This window comes from Labrus mixtus, chromosome 19, assembly GCF_963584025.1.
Source record: "Labrus mixtus chromosome 19, fLabMix1.1, whole genome shotgun sequence".
Taxonomy (NCBI): domain Eukaryota; kingdom Metazoa; phylum Chordata; class Actinopteri; order Labriformes; family Labridae; genus Labrus; species Labrus mixtus.
In genome coordinates this window covers 18,753,266-18,775,050 of record NC_083630.1, presented here as the reverse complement: position 1 = coordinate 18,775,050, position 21,785 = coordinate 18,753,266, and the positions used below count along the sequence as shown (strand labels likewise).

The 21,785-nt window shown below is 42.1% G+C and overlaps 1 protein-coding gene across 2 annotated transcripts in view; it reads left to right on the top strand.

The window, feature by feature from the left end:
• tmem108 (transmembrane protein 108) overlaps nucleotides 1-21,785 on the top strand; it is a 43,703-nt gene that overhangs the window by 17,171 nt on the left and 4,747 nt on the right. For both annotated transcript variants that reach the window (XM_061065159.1, XM_061065158.1), the window contains 3 exons: nucleotides 8,816-8,899; nucleotides 19,698-20,873; nucleotides 21,664-21,782. In XM_061065159.1, the coding sequence (XP_060921142.1) occupies nucleotides 8,860-8,899; nucleotides 19,698-20,873; nucleotides 21,664-21,782 (1,335 nt within the window). In that variant the 5' untranslated portion in view covers nucleotides 8,816-8,859. The remainder of the gene's footprint in view (nucleotides 1-8,815; nucleotides 8,900-19,697; nucleotides 20,874-21,663; nucleotides 21,783-21,785) is intronic.

The window sequence follows — 21,785 nt, the reverse complement described above, 5'->3', positions numbered from 1 at the left end:
TCCTCTGGCAAGTGTCATTACGCATCCAGTCAGTGACGGGAGTGTGACTGCAATCCTAACCGCCTTCCACCTATTTTTCCGAGATGTTATTCTTTGATTGTATTACCGGTTGTGACAAGCGTATCGGGACGTGGCGCGCTGTTGTCTCACGTTACTCTTCATCACGGGCGAGCCGCTCGCAGTCACTCACTCACTCGCTGATTCAGAGGGCAAGTAAGGACGGCGAGAAGAAAGAGGGAGAGAGCGAGGAGGGAGGCAGAGATAGAGGAGGGAGAGGATATTTACGACTCAGACAGTGGCGAGGGTGAGCTGCATCACAATGTCTGTTCCTTTACGGCCCGGCTCCAGAACTCTCTCAGGAGAGACGGGGAATAAGGCTTGTGCAGAGAATTTGCAGGTAATACGGGTCTCAAGGTTTTCAGGTGTGACAGCGTCTGTGCAATGTCAATAACAGAAAGGCCGAGTATCACCCACCTGGGACCTCTTAGAGGAGAAATCCATGAAATCGGATTCAGTGTCGGACATCATCTTATGGCTTATCTATGTGTGATGTCAGGTTCATTGTGATGAAGCACTTCAATATGATGGTTTTTGCAGTGCTTGCTTTCTTTCAAACTTTTTTCCTCTTTTTTTTAGTTTATGTTGTACCTTTCCTGTTGCCACCCACTCTTTCTCAGAAAATATGTGTCAGATGAAGCCTTCGTTAGTTGATGTATTTATATCTGCCATAATGGATTTCTCTGTGGGTGTTTGTTGAGCTTTGATGGGAAAGACAGCTCTTATTCTTTGTAATTCTAGCAGTGATTCTTCCTGTCTGGCAGTAACATAAGGTACTGTCTCAATATAATGTCAAATTAAAAAAAAAAATTTGGCATAAAGACGACGGCACCATTAGCATTTGGAGTTTGTTTTTTGTTTCTCGTTTGCTGTTGGCCTGTCAGGTTCTTTACTTCCACACTAATCAAGTGTCCCCTCTCACAGCGCTCCTCCGTCAATCACCCCGGGTGCTTGATATTCAGGCTGTGGTGTCCTCTTTCTCGTGATATAACAAGTCAGCCACAGGTCCTCCCCTGAGGCTCTGTTACCTGTCGCACTTTTTGTACCACTGATTCATTCCCCTCGCTGAATGTGTCAGACTCTCTGGCCTTCCTTTTGGTTTTAATGACTGCCCGGTGTGATACTGTGTCTCCGCCTCAGTCTGACACCTTTTCTTGCAGTGTTAAAAAAAAAATGTGTCAAGTGACAGTGTTGTCTTAACTTGACCCCCAAGTTAAGGGTTTGGACTTGAGATATGGGACTCGGACAAGTCAGATCGACATAAAACAATTGAGGGACTGGACTTGTACGCTGTGCGGTTTTGACTAACTCAATTAGTCTATTGATTAGGTATTTGATAAAGACTTAAAGAAAAAGAAGGGATCTGAGACATGTCTTAAATACACAACTTTAGACTTTTACAATTCTACAATTCACTTAGCAGACGCTTTTATCCAAAGCGACGTACATCAGAGAGTAAGAACAACACAAGCAAGGATCTAGAAAAAAGGGAACAATGTCAGTAAGAGCAAACGATCAGCTTTGAGTCTGATTGGACACACAGGTGCTGACAGGAAGTGACCAGAGGCAAAGCACAACATTGAGGGCAGTTCTTGAGAGCTCTAATCAGTATAGAAACCATCTTATAAGTCGTCGTTATCAAACAAAAACCATCGTGACAACCATCATCATCATCAATAACATGGAGACCATCATCATTAAGTTAGTAGGTATTCATGAAAGAGCTGGGTCTTTAGCTTTTACTTAAAGGTGCAGAGGGACTCTGCAGACTTGGATTGGTTACTACTTGATTATAAAAAAAAAGTGGGTGCCCTAATGCTGGGAACCTTGATTTCCTCAGACCTTTGGCCTCACTTTTTTTCTTTAAGAGTTGAGATCTGACTTGAAAAATGCAAAACACAACAACATAATAACCGAGAAAGCTCCCACAGTTAAACTTCATTCTTGTAAAGGGACTCTAGCAGGAGTACAAATGGGCAGGAACTCAAGTAGGCAACCAAGTATCTATGTGTGTGTGTGTGTGTGTGTGTGTGTGTGTGTGTGTGTGTGTGTGTGTGTCTCACATGTGTTCACACGCCTACAGAAAGTCCTTTGGCCACGATTCCTCTGATGCATTGCTTTAGTCATTGGTCGTGGCTGTGTGTGAGCGTGCTGAGTAATGAAGAGGCTGCTGATGCTATTCAACTCCTCCTCTGCTGCCCCTGAGCACAGGTGCACCGCTCTGCCTGAGTGGGAGTCCTCCACTGAACGAGTTTGGAATTCATTCATGCTTTAAAGAGCTACTGTCCTATTCTTCAATGTTGATGTGATGTGAGGGTGAAGCTGGGATTCTGTTCTTTGGCATGAATCAGAGTGATGATTATCTAAGGAAAAGTATGTCCCTGTTCTTATGCTGTGCTACTTCTACATTAATGACTATTGACCGGCTGCACGAGCATGCTGCTGGTATTGTAAACATGTGAACATTATCCTGGAGCCCAATTTCTTATCAACATCTCATATTTGAAGCTTTCTGCATGTAGCAGAGCGAAGCCTTTTTCAGACCTTACAACCATTTAGCTCTTGCTTTATTAACAGATTGAACTACCAATTATTTCTTATTTCTTTTGTGAGTAGGTTTATTTCTCTTTGGGAGAGATTAGTTGTGCCAAAATGTGTCCTGCCAACATAATTTCAGTCAACACAGAAGCAGTTTGAAAAATGTGCAGATTACCCGATGGATTTCAGATTTGGTATTTTGTTACGTCCAGTTGCAATCAGCTGTTTTGCGTCTCCTGTTGTTGCACTTTACTTGGTAAGAGAATAGCTTCCTCTACGGAGAAAGCTCATCACTTGAAACAGCCACATCACCAGACCTACTTAATAACTTACAAACTCTTGACATGAGAAAAGCACTCCAACTCTTTACTCTGCCTCAAAACAGTTTTGATGCGAAACTCTCACTTCTAATCTGCATAACAGATTGCTATACAAAGTGTGTACGTTGATCTTTCTTCACGGCCTTTTTCAGCTTGATTCCCATTAACCACTCGAGATACTAAAAACACAAAAGTCCCTGTAAAAAAACATTCAGTTGCCGTTAGAAGATTCACGAACCAATTCTGTATTAAAATCTACTCGTCTGCTGTCTTTCTGTCGACACGATATGATCAAAATGTTTTTCCTTTTGTCCAAACTTGAAGAGATGTTACATGAAAGACAGAGAAAGGAAGTAAAGGAAATGTATAAATTCAGTCAAAAGTGAAAGTGTTCTGCACACAGATTCTTAATAAGTCTGTGTTTGTTTAATGAAACAGTGTTTAGACTTTCATGTTGGACATATGAAAGGGTTTGCTGCTCTATGTAACCAGGTACAGTACAGTATAGCGACAGGTAATGTGTTTCCTCTGGCGCTACAGTCAGCAAGAGTGAAAGGCATGCTGGGATCCTAATGTACTTTTAATGGCTGGTGTGTTGCTGTACCGGGGGGCAGGACCAGAAGGGGAGTGAAGGCTCTGATTGATAACCTGCACATCCTCTAACAGCCTCCATGACGCAGCACCAGCAACTCATCCTGCCAGGTTTACCATCCAGGACCACGACTGACGGCGCTCACACTCACACACACACACACACACACCTCCCCACAGTGACTCAGCAAACATGGCCGCCGTCAGGGATGGCAGGATTAGAGCACTCCCTGGAAACCTGTTCCTGCTCTGTTTTGCTGCGTGCATTTCATTCAGGCCTGTTGTTGCATGGAATCAATAGTCGTAATCATTCAGTTGTTGTGTGTATCCTGGCTGGATAATTACGTTATCAAAGCCCAGAGCGGAGTCTCTCTTGTGCCTGAGTCACTGGCTCTGTTTGTAACCCTCCCACTGACGAAAATGGTTTCATAACAGAGTTGTTCATATCTGTAATCAGTAATCAGCTCCTCAGTTAGCCACAGTCCAACTTGATTGGTGCCCAGCAAGTTTTGCGTTTCGCAAGGTCACCAAGATGGCATCAACGCGCTTAGAGGCAAAGCTGCGGCGACGACGACGGCGACGACGACGACTTGCAGCCGCAATCTCTGCCAGCTCCTGGCCTCATCACCGTGAATGCCAGAACAACATTGACAGAGCTAAGCCATATCAGAGGCTGTTTGCTTTCTTCCATCAAAGGGCAAAACAACATCAAAGGAGAAAAATGGACGCCCTCTGCGTGGGCACGTCTCCTGAGGCACTGTGGAAGGGCTGGGCTGAGGGAAGTTGCTTTCACAGAACTTGAAATGGAGATAAACACCCTGCGATTTCAGATCAAGCCTGGGTCTTTTGATGCCATGAATTCAGCACTGACTTGTAGAACAGCCTAGCCACTGATCCACAGTTGTCCTTTTTTAATTTTTAACGAACAACTTTTAAAAAATGGACTTCATTAAGACGGATTGGCAGGTAGTGAAGTGTTGCATTTCAGCTGAAAGTTTTCCTGACACATCACTGATTTTTTTTCTGCACATATCTGTCAAAACACTGGTCCAGCTTCTTAAGTGTTTTGCTGTGCTCGCTGAGAAACATTTTCATTTGACAGCTGCAGGTTGGTTTGGTACTACTAGGCTATATTAAGAACAACATGACAGTTTAGGTTAAGTACTTCCTTAAAACAATTACCGTTGCCAGATGGGAAATAAACCTTAATCATTATTATTACACGCTTTGGTTTGATCCATACTGTAGGTGTAAGAAAATGCTCCTCTGGGTTCATTTTGTTGGAGAAATTCCCCTGCTATATGGTTGTCCGTGCTGGATAATACATTTCCCTTTACATAAATACGGTTAAAAATGTTCCTATCCTGAATACAAGAAGTGTAGCTTTTTTACTATTCTAATCTTAAGCAGGGTTTCACCGCTGTTTCACCCTGAATGCATCATGACGTGCTGTGATCTTGTGCTATTGTGCTTTTTCTTCCCTCTGAGTCTCAGTTGGCCACTGTGTCAAATAACCTCAAAGCCCCCATCTTTCACACTTCACCTCTTTTTTTTATTCTCTGCCTCCTTTTGTCAGACAGAAGCTATAGCAGAGAGCTTTTCCAGTTCATAACAGACAGATAAACCAAAGTGTGAGAGTGCGGCATCAAAACTTGGGGGGGGGGGGGAGAAACGCATCAGTCAGAACAGTTGTGTTTGGCGGTCCATTTATCAGTTGACTGCGAGAGCAAAAACACTGTATTTCACACTGTCGTAGTTCACTCCCACACTTTCCTTCCCTTCCCTCCTCCTCCTCCTTCTCTGTCGTTATGGAAAATCTCCCAGGCTGCAGTCACTGTGGGCGAGCAGCCAGCTTGCTGCCACGGCTCCTATACATAACCGCAGAATAGAGGGAAGTCCAAAATTAAAAGCATTGTTACCCCTGCGGCTGGTGGCCACAGAATGATGGAGCGACAGACATATTTCATTGTGATGTTGGGTGACCTTGGCTTTGGCCTCAAGTCTGCGGCCCCTCCAGACACATCATTCAGGGCCGCAGTCTGGAACCTTCGAGGTCCAGGGCCTGTCAACGGTACCGCTGACAGGCCCTGGACCCTGAAGCTCCCGGACTGTACCAAGTCCAAGGGACAAGCAGATTGTTTGTTGATTTGTTTCTCTGCCTGTGGATGAAAACCAAAACTCCTGTCTCCTGCTTCTCCTATTTTCAAATTCTGTTTGAGCCCCATAATGTCCTTGTGAATGAATTTTAAGATAATGCTCTATTAGAGTTGCCATGGTAATGGCTGCCGTCTGTGAGCAAGTCAGTTGCCATGCCACTTTTTTTTCTCTAGGAAGCTTGTTTGCCTTTTGAACCAAAATTACTCCATGAATGATAAGAAAAGCTGTCTCTGTAATCCCTGTTTTACATGTTTATCAGTTGCTGTTTGCAGACTGATGATTGCTGATGTTTTTTCTATGTAACAAGGGGTCTACTTCATCTGAGCTATCGTTTTCCATCATTTTCACTTATTACTTTCTGTTGCCTTGTTTGAGGCTTAAAGGCAAAGTGGATTTTTATCAGTTTTCTCAATTGTTGGTGCTTATACACTTCAGTTCTTGTCACTGCTGACATTATTAAGCGAAGAGGATGTAGAAAATCACATGCATGAAGTCGCCTTCTTTATGCTTGCCAGTAGTGTTGTCGTACTCGATATCAGTCTCGGTCTAAAGACCACTTTTTGAAGGTCTCATCTTGGAATCCAAAGCATTATTACTCGGTCTTGTCTCGGACTCAGACTGGGTGGACTCTGGATTTTAAGTTAAGACCGGTGAAGACCACCACAATAAGGCTATTTGCCCTCATCATTACTGTGATTAGAAGGAAAACATTTTCATTGTTATTTATGGTCTTAAAGTCAGTAAGATATCCCTGAGTTTCAAAGCTATTCAGACGCCAAAACACTGCAGGAGGGGCGAGGAAAATTATGAGGAAGGTCTTTCAAAATGTGAAAGTAATTGATCACCATTTCCTTTTAGAATGAGCTCCCTATTGTCTCTTTTACACATCTGATCAAGTGCTTTTTCACTCTTTATGTTGCTCTAGTAACATCGTATGAAGGACTGCATTCTATGCTGTATTGGTCCATTATTATCCATACAGGACGACTCCCTTTCTACGTTGTTGTCCGTGTATTAAGCGTTGCAGCAACAAAACTGCCAGTAGCTCCCTGTGAAGCTCCCGTCCTTTTGGCGGTGCCACGACCCTGACTGTCATCCCGTATTATCTCCTACCTGCACACCGCCGCAGGAGGCCGAAGCAGCATGTCTTTTGTCCCCGTGTGTCGTCCTCTTTTCGCAACAGAACCATGCTCTGACCTGTGATAAGAAGTATAAATGAAAAACACGCCCTCTGCCTATCTCTTCTCCCCCCCCCCACACACACACACACACACCTTCCCCGAGCCTCACCCCTTCTGCCCTGCAAATTAAAAAGCGTGTCAATGAGCCTGCTTCGGCCTGGCAGCGCTGATGAGTAGTAATCACCGTGGAGAGGCTCAGCTGCTCTTTTTCGAAACCCTGCCATGGAGATCATTAGACTAGGAACATGACCCTTAAAAAAAAATAAAGTACAAGGAAGGAGAAGGACTGCAACGGTACTTTCTCTACAGCTTCATGTCTTTGCTTTGAGTGGATGAGTGGAGAGGTTTTGGACGTTTGCGTCTATTCCTTGCGATGTGAAGCTGTGAAGAATTCATTTTCTGCCGCCGCTACAACTGTATTCTTGCAGCCTCATCTCTCTAGCAATTACTCGCACTATATTATGAGCAAACCCGAGCTATTATAGTCAAAGCTGTTTCATATAAAATATGAAAAATATGTTTTCATTTTCTGAACAGTTGGAAAAGAACAATATTGTGATCTAAAAGTGTGCTTTAAAAGCCTGTTCAGTCGCTTATTTTTTACTCTATATGATGTTCTGTTCAGAAAAGGAGAAACAGAGAAAACCAATTTCCTACTTAATGCATTGTTCATTACTTTTACTTAAATGTTCCCTTTAAATAAACAACATAATTAAAGACGTTAAAATATAAGTAACCATAGGTAGGTAGATAGTTTGGCTTATTTTGGAAAGTGGAGTCCTCCACTTAGCTAACAAAACTAGCAAAACATGACATGACTCTCATATTTTCGTTTGTTTAACTACTGTAAAACAGCACGTTTGCTTAAAAAACTAACTTTGATATCGTAACTGACTTATACCCACATTTGTTTGGTGTACATTTAGAAATCTTCTAACATGTTTTTTGTGTTGTGCAGTGGATATCAATCATTGTCAGCTAGCTATATGGCTAACCTGATCTACTTCAATTTCATATATCCCAATAGGGTACAAGCATTAAAAGGTTGCCACAATGGCAGCAATATGAACAGGATGACTCAGATGCTGTGAGGCTGCATTTATGAGCGATTTAAGCCTTATGGAGGGATCAGCACCCTGCTACCCTGTGCTTTTGTTGTCCGTCCGTCTCATCTCGCATGTCTCTCGCAGGAACACAGGTCGCCTGAAAACAGACCCTTCGTCCTGGGGGGCGCAAATCCAATTTCACATGTCACACTCACATCAGATTATTCACGCAGGTAGGGTGAAGGATGCTTAGGTGTGTGTGTGTGTATATGTTCTAATACACCTCTTTAGAGTGTGAATGGTGTGGGCACGTGTTGCCCAAGGGCATTTCCATAAAGAGAGGCAAACATGCACATACACACATGCGTGCACACACTCATCTGGGGTGTGTGTGTGTGTGTGTGTGTGTGTGTGTGTTTGTGTGTGTTCCCTTTCATTGAACAGAAGGCCATCAGTTAGTCATCCGCCTGAAGAGCATCCCTGGGTACATGTCTAGTGGACATGCACACAGTGGCTGTCCCAGAACAAGGCTTACTGGTCAATGTTTAATGCTCTGTAATTGGTTTCACTGACCAGCACAGCCTGCAGGATGCCAACGCTGATTCAAAGCCTGGCAGTTGAGACCAGCCATCGCTGAAGTCCCAAACGATCTTTTATTTTGAAACTGTGGCTGGTTGTAATTCATATTTTCCGCTGTGAGAGGTAACGGTTGTCTGGCAGTAATTTAAAGGATTAAACTGTCAAGGGTAATCTGTGCGATCATGTTTAGAAGTCCTCTTCTGTGTCTTCTCTCCTTAAAATGCCAAAACTTAAGTTTCCAAAGTATATCACACTGATTCTTCAACAAGACAGGGATTCGATTTTGATGTCTGAAAGCTCAGTTTCTTTCTCTCTCTCTCTCTCTCTCTCTCTCTCTCTTCTCCAGAGAACCATGAGCACTGTGGAGGAGGAGCCGGATCACATGATACCATGAAGACAAGCCTGCAGGTCCTGCGCTGCCAGCTGCTGAGTGAGTAGACCCACGCTGGTGGGACACGCGCATCAACAGGGTGTCCTGAGTCTGCAACCAGGGACCAGAGGATGCCCTGCATGTGCATAGTCAAAATAAAAAAACATCTTGGAAAGTCATGTTACAATCCTACAAAAAGGACTTTAGCAACATTGAACTCTACATTTTTATTTAAACAATTACCAGAAACACATATTACATGAAACATCTGGCAGTTTGGTTTGTTTTCGAGCATCCATGGTGTCCTTGGTGTTCATGCACTATTCACTTGATATGAGCTGAATTAAAGGAAGATGTGACAACTGGAGTTAGTTTTGCCATTGCAAAGTTGTCTGTGTGAGGGTTAAAAATACACTGCATGATATTTCAGTAAAATATCAAGAAGATTGCGGATTACATGAAATTTCTTCATCTCACTCCTATGAGAATGTAGTTCCCAAAAGTATTCATGAATGATGCCTTTAGTACAACAACTGTTGCTGTATTTTCCTGCTGACCTGTTGTGTTTGAATAAAAAAAAAAAAAGGATTCAGATTGTTAATAAATTGCATCCCTGTAGTTGATGTTATAGTTCAAGTTTATACCGCTTTAAATTCAGGGGACAAGATGGGAGTGGATGTTGGAAGCTCTGGCAGGCTACCAGCCCAGAATGTCACATGAATATGGAGCATGGGGGGGGGGGGGTCAGACTGGGACCCACCAGGATCCTGGACGGTTAGCTAAACAGGCTGATGAAATCTTGTATGCACCCTCGAGCTCCACCTCAGGGCAGCGGTGCCAAAAAAAAAAAAAAAAAAAAAAAAAAAAGGCTGTCTGCTGACAAATCTGCCTCAATCCCTCCGAAGTGATAAACTGGACTGCTGTGAGGGCAGTGCTTTGAGCTGTAGCGGAGGCGGTGGGAGGTCACATCGAAGCGGTTTAATCCAGAGAGGGCGGAGTAGCTTTGTGAGCAATGGTGGGACAAAATATCGAGTCGACACAGCAAAATATAATCGCTTTGACTCATGTGATACAATTATCGAATCTCTGGGGCCAAATATCAATTTTTTAAAAGAATACAGATCTTAAAAAAAAAAGTTCCCTGCCAATTTGACTCGTCAAGTTACTACTTCATGACTCCTCATCATGGTATTGTAATATTATCATCATAGTACCGCACCGTATCATTTTAAATCAAATCGTGAGATACCCCTATTTGGGAGAGTCGATACTGACACAATATTTAAGACTCCTTTTTTGTTGTAATGTCCAATGTTTGTGCTCAGAGTTCGGAGCTTTACTTTTCCATCAGGGTTTCCTTTTTGCCTGAAATCTCTGTGCATTTCAGAGACATTTCTCATTTTCCGTCTCTGGGTGAGCCTGCAGGAGACAGATGTGCTTAAACACCCTGAGGCTGCAGCAGGAGAAGAGCTGCTGCGGATAGAAGAGAACTTGGATGATATCACATTATTATAGCTTTCTGAGTAGTCGAGTTTCTCTGTGTGCCTCCAGTCAGCCTCTTTGCTGTTTTCTGTTCTTCTGTCTTCTCCCTTTTTAGCCAGTCCGCCCTTTGTACGTAGTCAAGCCTGCTATGATGACATAACACGACTGAATCAATGGGGGGAACTTAGTTGTTTATAGCAAATGAGGTCTTGTCTGGCATGCTCAGTCTTCAAAGCAAAGCCTGACAAATGAGGCTATTTGTGCAAATCGTGTTTTTTAGTCCTTAAAAATAGATGTCTTGAAAGGCCTGTTAGTCTGAAGTAGTGCAAATAATGAAACAAGGCTCGAGTAATCTCAGCCTATCACAATCCAATTTTGTCTTTTCTAGTATTATTAAAGTGTTCCTTGCAACACATTGTTGAACAAAGGAACAAATAACAGTGAAAATGTTGCACAACCTGGCAGTGTCTGTGATGTTAGAGGAGTTGTATGACCACAAGCCGACATTCAAGACAACTTGTTGTTTAATGTTTCTCCTTCCTGTTAGGTCCTTTGCCTCTGTCACAGCAGCTAAATCATTATCCCAGTAAACAGCTCAAGAACCCTTTGTTGTTCCTGTTTTTCGCATTCTCCCTCGGCCTGATCCTCCGATAAACACGTCTCTGTTCAAAGCCGCTGTAACCTGACAAACAATTTGCAGAGCGTTCAAACAGGAAGCCATTATCCTGTTTCGAGAGCTTTTCTCTCTTATCAACGGCCTCACATCTGTAGTTCCCTCCCCGCTCCGCCACTCCGCCACGCCGCCACTCCACCCTAACTGTGCTGCTCCACCAGGACGGTTTCAGAGGGCCACAGGATGTGCCCTATCTGTCTGTTTCCACCCCACGGGACACCCACTCTGTGCAGAATGGCAGACGAACACACCCAGGAGCGACCAAAGGAATTTGTCTGTTTGTGCTTCTGTGAAGATGACTTTCTATTTATATACCTAAGATATGTTTACATCTCTGATTAGGATGAGTTCTCACTGTTAAAGTCTTATTACAGATTCTAACAAATATGTTGAGTTCATCATATCCAGCATTTACAACCTGAGCTTTTGATTATTATAGATGTCACCATTAAAAATGCTTTGTTTTCCCTTGTATGCGTTTACAAATCAGGAACTGTAGGAAGATTTTAAGAGGATTATGACATACATGATTTTTTTTTTTATTATTTCAGTAACCATCAAATATAGTGACACAGAAAAGAGAATGATGAACAATAGGAGAAAGAAAAGTACCTAAGTGGTTAGTAGACTTCTCTCTAACGCATGCCATTCCCCGCTCTCTCTCTCCCCTCCATTTCTGACTCTATCCACGGTCCTATCTCGAAAATAAAGGCAGAAAAAGCCCAAAAATAAACCTTTAAAAAAAAAAGAAAAGTGCCTATGCTTACATTACAAGGGGCAACAATTACAATTATTGTATTAGGGTGAGCTGGATAGCCTAGCAGTTATGTTGCTATTGCGGGTTCAAATCCAACGTTGGCCCTTTGCTGCATGTCGTCCCCCACTTTCTCCTCCCAACGTTTTCTGTCTCTCTTTAGCTGTCCTATCCAATAGAGGCAAAAAGGCCCAAAATATAACTTTAAAATGAAAATAAAATAAATTATTGTAATAGAGGTATGTTCACAGTTAGACCTGTAAAGTGTTATTATTAGTACAGTACATGCATTAGTAGAAGTAGTGGAAACTGCAGCAGTTATAGTAGTACAAGCAGCAGTATTAGTATGAAGATATAATGGACTTAAGGTAGTTGAAGTAGGGCTAGTTAAAGTAGCATAAGTAGCAACATTAGTAGAAAAAGTACTAGTAGTAAAAGTTGTAGTATTTGCCTATAGCAGCTGATGTAGTATTATATTATATTCAGTGATGTTGGTAATTGGACCTCCAGAAGTAGTAATTGGTTTTAATTTGTTCTACTATTAGCTGTATAGTCGGTGGATGTGTGAATGATGGCAGTACAGGTAGCAGTGATACTACTACTGTAGTCATACTGTTAGTAGTAGTAAAATTGAAGAAGTGCTGCGGGTCCATTGAAGCTGGTGAGGGCCGACAGCGCTCTGTCCAGGCGTGATAATCCGATCTTAGCAGCAGTTAGTCAGACAGCAGCTACAGTCGGCCAATTGATAAAGGGTTCAGTCTGCCTGAAGCTGATGGATCTGATCTGCTTCTGTGGCTCTATGATGGCCCGTCAAAGTTTTAAATTAAAGGCTCAGACTACCTTTAACAAAACTCCCCATTTAAAGGCTTGTGATGACTTTGATTCAGGTCTGTCAAGTTTTATCCTCCAAACGTGAGATATGAATTCATTTTGTGTGAGATAACAGAGCTGTGCCGCGTGTGCCTGTATGGTGTGATAGAGGCTCATTGGTATTCTGATGAACGTCGTTGATAAAGCCTTCTCCATTTGCCCCGCGGGATTTCAGGGGGGAATCCCACAGAGGTTTGTCCGCTATCGCAGAGTGGTTTTGATTAGCATAAACGAGGCTAAATGTGATCCATGGAGGGCCGGGCGGGTTGGGAAGAGGACATCCTTAATTATTGGTTATGGTTCACTGTCCTGGGGTTTCAAAACCAGCACTCATGTTTATCCCATTAGAAGATGAGATGGACATTTTGTACTTTTATTGAGTGAAACAGAACATCACAGAGTGAGAGGTAAGGCAGACGGCCTTCTGTGTCTTGCTCAAGGGCACATTATCATGATTGTTAACAGACAATACTGTTTAGGAATATAAATGTTGTTCCGACAGCCTCAGACGAGCACTGGCAATATTCAAAACCACCTTGACAGGTGCTTGAAAAGTGAAGGTAAAGGCTTTCAGAAAGATGTTTTTTTAATCGTATGAGAAGGCTTTGTTTGAATGAGTCTGATAAAGTTCAACTTAATGATCAAAATCAGAGTAACCATTGAATGCCATTGAGAACAGTGAGGTCATATTCCCCTCTTCCCCCTGCATCCATAAGGCAAATGTACCTGTAAGTCCCTGGACAAATAAAATCTTTAAAAAAACATGTTAAGACAAAAGTTTAAGGTGTTTTTATAAATATTATCCAGGTGGCTCTTAAGAGCAAGTTATTTTTTGTGAGGATATCAAGCAGCACATTTTTATACTACTGCTCAGTATTTCATACCCTTGAGGATTTATCGTTCTTATTCTATTTAATTCATTTGTTCATGATGTGAATTTGGCAAAATTGCCATTGCATGTATGTGTTTCGCCCACTTTACATATAGTTCCCTCTTCATTCCCCGTCATGCTGCCTGAGCAGGGAGATGACTGAGGAGTAACTTTGTACCGCATGACGATCCTTACTGATGGATGATTTTGCAGCTCCTATTTTTGGCTTCCAGAAGAGCCTCCAGTTTCTAAAATTGACGCTGCCAGCGGGCCACCGATGATGCGACACTCCCATCCTGGCTGCAACACTTGCCTCATAGGCAGATTGTTGCTGTGCATTCAAGCTACATCTTTCTCCATTGCACGTATCATGTAGTGACCTCTGGTAAAAAAAACTAAAAAAAACTAATATCTAACCCCCCATGGTGAGAACACCCCCTCTCCCATCTTAGGATTTATCATGCAGCCATGCAGGCTGGTGCATACGACACACTAAGTGCTCCTGTATGATTGATTAGGCTGAAAGACTCATGATGCATGTGCCTGAGCGAGATTGTTCTTCTGTAATCGAGTCTTTGCATTAGATTGAATCCATGGAAGAAATTCAAAGCAAAATTTCATCAGCAGGAATAAATGTTGTGTTGTTTTTTATTTCATGTAGCGTAACTTTAGCATCCCTGACAGCTGCTCTGGCCTCTGTCCACTGACATTGAGTCTAATAATGAATGATTGGTGGGACAAAGCCTACAATGGATCACTGCGCAGGATCCTGCTTTACAACATGATTTATTGATGTCCCTGAAGGCATCAATGGAGGACTTGAACGAATGTCACCGGCTTCCTATGCATTCAAAATAGCTCTAATTCAGCAGGTTTCCTGCATAAATTGCCCCACCCTCTAAGATCCTGAGTGTAGGTGTTCGAAAACAGGTTGGCTCCATTAGTCAAATAAATGGGGGCATAATCTCATTGTAATTTCACCGGGGCGTTGTTTGTCTCCATGATATTAGCATGTGCTATTCTGAGATGATCCCCTGGGTGATAGAGATAGTGAGGCAACATGTTGGTGTGATTGATAACTGTAAGCTTCGGTCCGTTAAAGCATATACAACAGGGGAAAAATTCTCAAGAGCATTACATTTTTACTCTGCTTTTTGTCTCCTTGTGATCAAAGGTTCAGATTTTTCTCCCTTGCTTCATAAAACTGGACAGATCCTTTTTTATTTGTGTTATGTGCATGTGAGAATATATCAAAAACAGCAAACAGACACAAAAATATTGTTGAGTAGACAAGTGTTTCTAAGCAAGACAAATGTTTAAATAAAGGTTTTTTTCCTTTAAATTCCTATTTTTGAACCTTGGTCTCATGTTTCTAATCCCACCTTTTCATTTTGTCCATGTCTTATCGCTGATGAAACACCTTCCCATCTTCCTCCCTTACTCTCACTACACCTCTGCCCTCCTCCTCACACTTTCCCACCCTGTCCAACCTCACTATTCTTCCCCTTTTCCATCCAATTTTCTCATGTTCTTCCCGTTGCTTCAACTCAATAATGGATGTTCATAAAGCTCAATTCACTTCTCAGGCCTTTTCAATCATTTCTCCGGTTAATTCACTCTCTGTGCTGGCTTCTTCACTGCACGTCTTAGTGGAAGCAGGGCTTGGCTCTCTGTCTGTGTTCCCCCTGCTAACGCTCTCACTCCATCAGCCAGACGCCCAACCGATGAGACAAATTACATCCATTTGCCTTGGAGACCAACACAGTGCACACATGGATGCACATGTAACTCCTGCACACACATAAATTGAGCATTTATACTGCATAGGTCAAAATAGACAGGGCGGAAAACATGCTGCAACAATGTCATGATAGCTTAGTACTTTTAGGGAACAATAAAGAGGTTTGACATGTCTCTATGTCACATTAATTATTATCTTACAAGGACATGAAAGCAAACCGAATACACACAGATTTTCTCCTCTAATGGCCACTGAAAAATAGCTACACGCAAAAAACTACTCATCTGTTTCCAATTCAGAAAAGGATGTTAAACATGTTAAGCGTCTCTCCAGAAACCCATTCAAAGATTTTAGTGTTCTTATGAACATTATTATTTTCCATAGAGTATCTTAGTCATCCACCTCCATAGTATAGGCCTGTGCTGTTATCTCTCTTGAAATTTAAGCCCTCAAACATTTGGACAATTAGTCAGTTTTCCTGCCTTTAGATGTGTGTTTCCAAAAGCTACGCTCCAATCCGACATCAAACTTTTACAGTTTAAACTGAGCACATAAATCCTTTTCCGACTTCTAACAGTGTAGGCTACTGGAAATATAGAGGAAGATAGATAATAAGGATGACCCTGCTCTAACTTGCTAGCTAGCCAACAAGCTAATTTACATTCCTCATTTTCCAAAGAGAAATGCTAGTTATGCTACACAAAGTTAGAACAGCTGACAGAGATGACAGATGTAAAATGTAAAGTATATGCTCTCTCACAGCTAATGTTCCTCTTTTTAGGCATATAGGGCTTGCATACAAATTAACTGCTTTAACTGCCTTCTCTCATTCTGGATATATTTAAGACCTCACAGTGTAGGCTATGGAAATGAATGTTGCTTCAGAGGTTTCCACAGACAATTTGTGATATTTTTGCTTTCCTCTAAAATAATAATCCCATAATGAAACGTCATATGATGATAACAGACGCATTCATCCAGACAAAACACCAAAACCACCTAGAGCTTTAGTGTGAGCCGTTTTACTTTTACAGAAGATATTATGCAAGAAGCTAACCTAGCCTTTTCTTTTAGGGTTCATGTTGTCGGGACACTATAATCATTTTCTCATAGCTGTTATCTTCTGCTCATAAGCAGCTCATCCAATACTGTGTTTTGCCTTTTTATAATGACCCTTAATAAGGAGATAAATGTGACTAACTAAAGTCAACCAAGAAGGCTCTGACTCAGTACTCAATTGAGCATCTGAAAAACTAAAGGCCAGTGTTATACTCACCATGTAATGATTATTAGCGATGTCAGAAGTACGAGAGCAAGCTTACTTAAAAGGCAGATTCTCCCCTTTTACATATTAGATGCGGTCTTCAATAAAAAATTATTTGACTAGTACACTGCAAATTCACAAAATAACATGTATCTCCATGTTGGTTAGAGGTTGAGACCAATGTTTGTGAGCCTGATAAATCAGAAGATTGTGCCTTCTGTTAATGTGTGCCTGTGCCAAACCATTTAGTTTGCATGTTTTTGATACAACTTTGTCCTTAAAGGGAGTCTGGGTGTGTCATGTTTTATTCATTGGTAGCAAGGCGTCGGGTTGCTGGGTTTGGGGAGCCAGGGATTGGTACTGATTGAAGGTTTTGACTTTACCCAGTTCAGATAACTTTTTATTTATTTTATTTTTTTCAAAGTGAAAGTCAACTTTATTGTCAATTTCAAAATATGCCAGACATACAGTGGAATCGAAATTTCGTTTGTCTCTGTCCCACGGTGCAATACAACCAAAATAAGATAAAATAAGATAAGGTAAAATAGATAAAATAAAATGAGGTAAAAATAAGATAAATAATATTTACAGTAATAAATTCTGTTAACAAAAACTTTAATTGGCTTCTTTGTTTCATTAATAATACAGCAATTTTTATTTACTTACCTTTCCAATTTTGTCGTCAAAATGCTTTTATTTATTATTCAGATATTACTTTTTTTCTCTTTCTTTTTGTGGTTTTAATCATTCACTTTCTTCAGTGTTGATAATTTCATGTCGTGTTGTGCACATTTCTCATTTCAAGGGCTGTTTCCTCTAAATGTCCCCCCAATGGGACCACCGTTCATATTGCCAATGATCAACAATAGAACCAATACTTAAAGCTTATATAGGTTGGGGTTTGTCTGTGTTCCATTATCCTGCCAAGAGGATCATCTCAGGAAAGACGAGCAGTCATAAATCAAAGATGGCCATGTGTGTTATCTCCTCAGATTCAGGTCTGAAGTGGGCTCTGTGGATTAGAGACGTGACAGGCTTGGTTAATGGAAGACAGGGTCTGGACCCTCTCTCCTGGTCGTCTGTGTGACTGAGTATGGTGGAGTATGATTAATGATTCAGAGGCTGAGTTTAAATAGTAAGTGCGCTGCGTTTTGTTCTGTTCTGCTCTGCTGTGGTGTATTTTAAATCCTCGGGTGAATAAAAAGAAAAGAGGAGGGGGGAAATATATGGCAAAAAAAATTGAGATTACTCATTGACTGGGCTGGTAGGTTTTTAAAATTCATTACGCCGGCCTTTTCTACCCCCTTTTCTACACATTCAGTGCTTTTTTCCCCTCTTCTTCTCCTCTATCTATCATGGAAATGTGTATAACACATTTAAATGATGGCCATAGCATTTAGGACACATTGGTGGCTTTAGACTGGGATTTATAAATTAACCACTAAGTAACCATGAAGTAACCATGAAGTAACCACTAGGTAACCACTAAGTAACCACTAGGTAACCACTAAGTAACCACTAAGTAACCACTAGGTAACCACTAAGTAACCACTAAGTAACCATTAAGTAACCACTAAGTAACCACTAGGTAACCACTAAGTAACCACTAAGCAACCATTAAGTAACCACTAAGTAACCACTAGGTAACCACTAAGTAACCACTAAGTAACCACTAGGTAACCACTAAGTAACCACTAAGTAACCATTAAGTAACCACTAAGTAATCATTAAGTAACCACTAAGCAACCATTAAGTAACCACTAAGTAACCACTATGTAAACATTAAGTAACCATTAAGTAACCACTAAGTAACATTAAGTAACCATTAAGTAACCACTAAGTAACCACTAGGTAACCACTAAGTAACCATTAAGTAACCACTAGATAACCACTAAGTAACCATTAAGTAACCACTAAGTAACCATTAAGTAACCACTAGGTAATCACTAAGTAATCATTAAGTAACCACTAACCACTTAGTAACCATTAAGTAACCATTAGGTAACCATTCAGTAACCATTCAGTAACCACTAAATGACCACTAAGTAACCATTCAGTAACCATTCAGTAACCATTCAGTAACCACTAAATGACCACTAAGTAACCACTAAGTAACCATTAAGTAACCATTAAGTAACCATTAAGTAACCACTATCTTCCAAGAAACATTTGGTTCAGTAAACTGGGGGAAAAAAGTATTTCAAATTGACCTTGAATCCTGTTTTTCCCAATCCCTGTCTCCAGGTCAGCATCCTGCAGCAAAAACATGCAACACAACCTCATTCTGCCTTAAATTAAGAACATGTTCTGTTCTCAGCTGAACACATAGGAACACCCCACTGGAGCTGTGTTTAACATTGTCAATACAGGAAGGGAGGGAGCAAAGTGGAAATTAATAAGCCTTTGCAAGTTGCTCCCTCCATGAGTGTCTTGCTGTCTGCATAACATAATAGGACCAATATTCCCTACAGGCAACTGCTAATGACTTGTCACTACACAGACTCCTTATGGGATTGATCTCCAGAAAGTGAATCTGTCAGGGTCTGTGATACTGTTTTAGCATGCAAAGTTGGCCGTTTTGATGCTACAACTGTGAAAGTATCTTTACAAGGTGTTTTGTGCTGTATTACGCATGAATGGAGACTCATTTTAATGGTGCAGATTCATTTTTTAATTCATCATTTGTTTCAGATAATGCATTTATTATTTCTCCTCACATCATTTTGACTTCCTTGGCTGTTTATAACAATGACACCAATTCAAAGTAATATAGAAGTTTTTTTCACTTAACTCCCTATCTTCAGTGTTACTTGCCCTTGTTGTTTGGGCTTTTTAAGCATTTCTGCAGGTTTGTTTGTACCCTGCGTTTAAAGAAAAGGATCCTCTTAAGTCCTAATGGCGACCTTACACATGCACAGAAACACACAGTGGAACCCCGTCTCGTGAATTATTCAGTTAATAAAGCACTCAATAAGTTAAACTGTGAGTGACAAACACAGCGGTTTAGTAGATTAAAGGCTAATAGCATAATGAATGCAAGACAAGGCTGCACATCAAACATTCAACTGCAGGTTTTGCACTTTCTCTCTGAGCTATGAGTAGCAAGATCCTTGAAAGAATTGATAAAAGCCGACAGACAAGCTGAAAATAGGATGTTATGTTATTATGAGCTAATCATCAGATTCCTGTCTCTTTCTCCGCAGGTGTTCTAGCATTCCTAGCACTGCCAGTAGGACTGGTGTCATCAGCACAGGAGCTGTACTTCATACAGACATCCCAGGACTCTGTCTCCATGGCAGTCACCCACAGCAGCCCCCTGTCTGCCCCAAAACCTGACCCCTTGGACTGGCATCAAGAAGGCTCCAGTAGTGGGGAATGGACATCCAAAGGAGGCACTCAACCATCAAGCATCATTCTCCCCACTGCCATAGTCCAACCTTTGGCCTTGCTTCACACAACCCAAAGTTCCGGTCCTGCTCATGTTGATCCTCCCATTGATGAATCGAATACAGTCACCCCTAACACTGTGAGCACTGACAGTCTTGTGGTTCAGCCCCTGGAGCTTGGCTATGATATTGTAAACCAAGGCAAAATGCACAAATTGGTCAAAGCCCTTCAAGTCCAAAGGCCAGTAACTGTCAGCGCTAACCAGGCCAGCACCAGCATCCCAGAATTTCTCAGCACAGCAGCCCCAAATGTGAAATCTACTCCTAGAGGGGCTCCAGACCCCCTTCCTCTTATGTCCAGCTCTGCATCAGACAGAGGAGACACACTCAAAGTAGAACCACAGAGGTTGAGCTTGGACGCACCTTCTATGCCCGGTCGTCAGTATGTTCCCAGATCCTCCCTGTCACCCTTTTCCTCTTCTGCAAATGATGCTGACCCCATACTACGCCCGTATCTCAGGGAGCACGCTGGGGGTGCTGCACACCATGCAATCACCCTGAGGGAGGTGCCTGCAGAGAACGAGCCCCCCACTGTGGTGGCGCAGCCTCTCAGCATCAAGAATTCAACAATCACCCCAAACAACCAAACTTCACCCAACGAGACCACCACTAAGATGGAGGGTCAAGTTGTAATAGGAAACACCACAGACAATGCCCCTCTGGGACGCTGGTTGGGGAATGTAACTACTTATGGTGGGCTGTTCGCCAATGACAGCTCAGTTGAGGAGATGCCCGCTCAGGGGAACAGCTCAGAGTCCCCTTCCACAGCCAGTGGGAATTTCCTAAACAGACAGGTTCCCGCCACAACCCAAGACCCCTGTATGCCTTGCAACAGCTCAGGCCCGACTGTGGACTCCCGCCTGACAATCTGCCTGAGCAGGATGGACGTTGTGTGGATCGTGCTGGCCATCACTGTGACTGTGTCCTCGTGTTGTAAGTAATAGCCCTGGTGACACCCAGAAGTTTGTTAGTCAGCTTTTGAAGAACTTGTTAGCTAGATTTTGTTACCTTCAATATTTCCCTTGCCACTAGTTTTCATGCTAAGCTAATTGGCTGTTAGCTGTAGCTTTATGTCCTAAAAAAAGAGTCAGTGTTATCATTTATCTCATCTACCTCCTGGGGAAACTTTTACTCTGGGTCAATAGAAAGTTATTTTGAAATAAAAAGTCACAATTTACTCTCATTATGCTCGCACTTCTCTTCATCTTTCCTGGTTAGCGCTTGCTTCATTTTTTCAGGAATGCCTTTTGACAGCCTCCAGACTGCCTTCAGGCCAGGATCCTGTTGCATTAAAATCAAGAGAGAGCGATAGCATATTAATAGCCAGGGAGGCAAAGTGTCTTTCATCGAGAAGTGGCGCTCCTTAGGCAAAACTGATTTTTTTTTGTGTGTTATGGTCTGTTGGAGATGGAGAAATAAAGATTTCTTGCTCTGCTATAATAAATAACTGTCTTGTATTTTCCTTGAAAGTTTGTTTCTGAGTGACTTAAAGCTTTGTTACTGAGAAAAGCTCAAAGTTACAACAAGGTACACTACCAGTAGAAGATTCAAGCCGTATTTCCTTTCAACCACAATCTCTTCCAACAGTGTACGCTGTGGTGAAACATGACAGCTTCTCCCTGAGCAGCAGTGTGTGCACTTTCAGAGGTGTTATTTGAAGCAGCAGCTCCTCCAGCCTCTGTGCTAACCCTCATTTTCCCCTTCCTGTCTCTGCCCGCTCTAGCTGTTCTTTTGACCGTGTGCTGCATGAGGAGGAAGAAGAAGTCATCGAGTCAGGAGAACAACCTCAGCTACTGGAACAACGCCATCACCATGGACTACTTCAGCAGGCACGCCGTGGAGCTG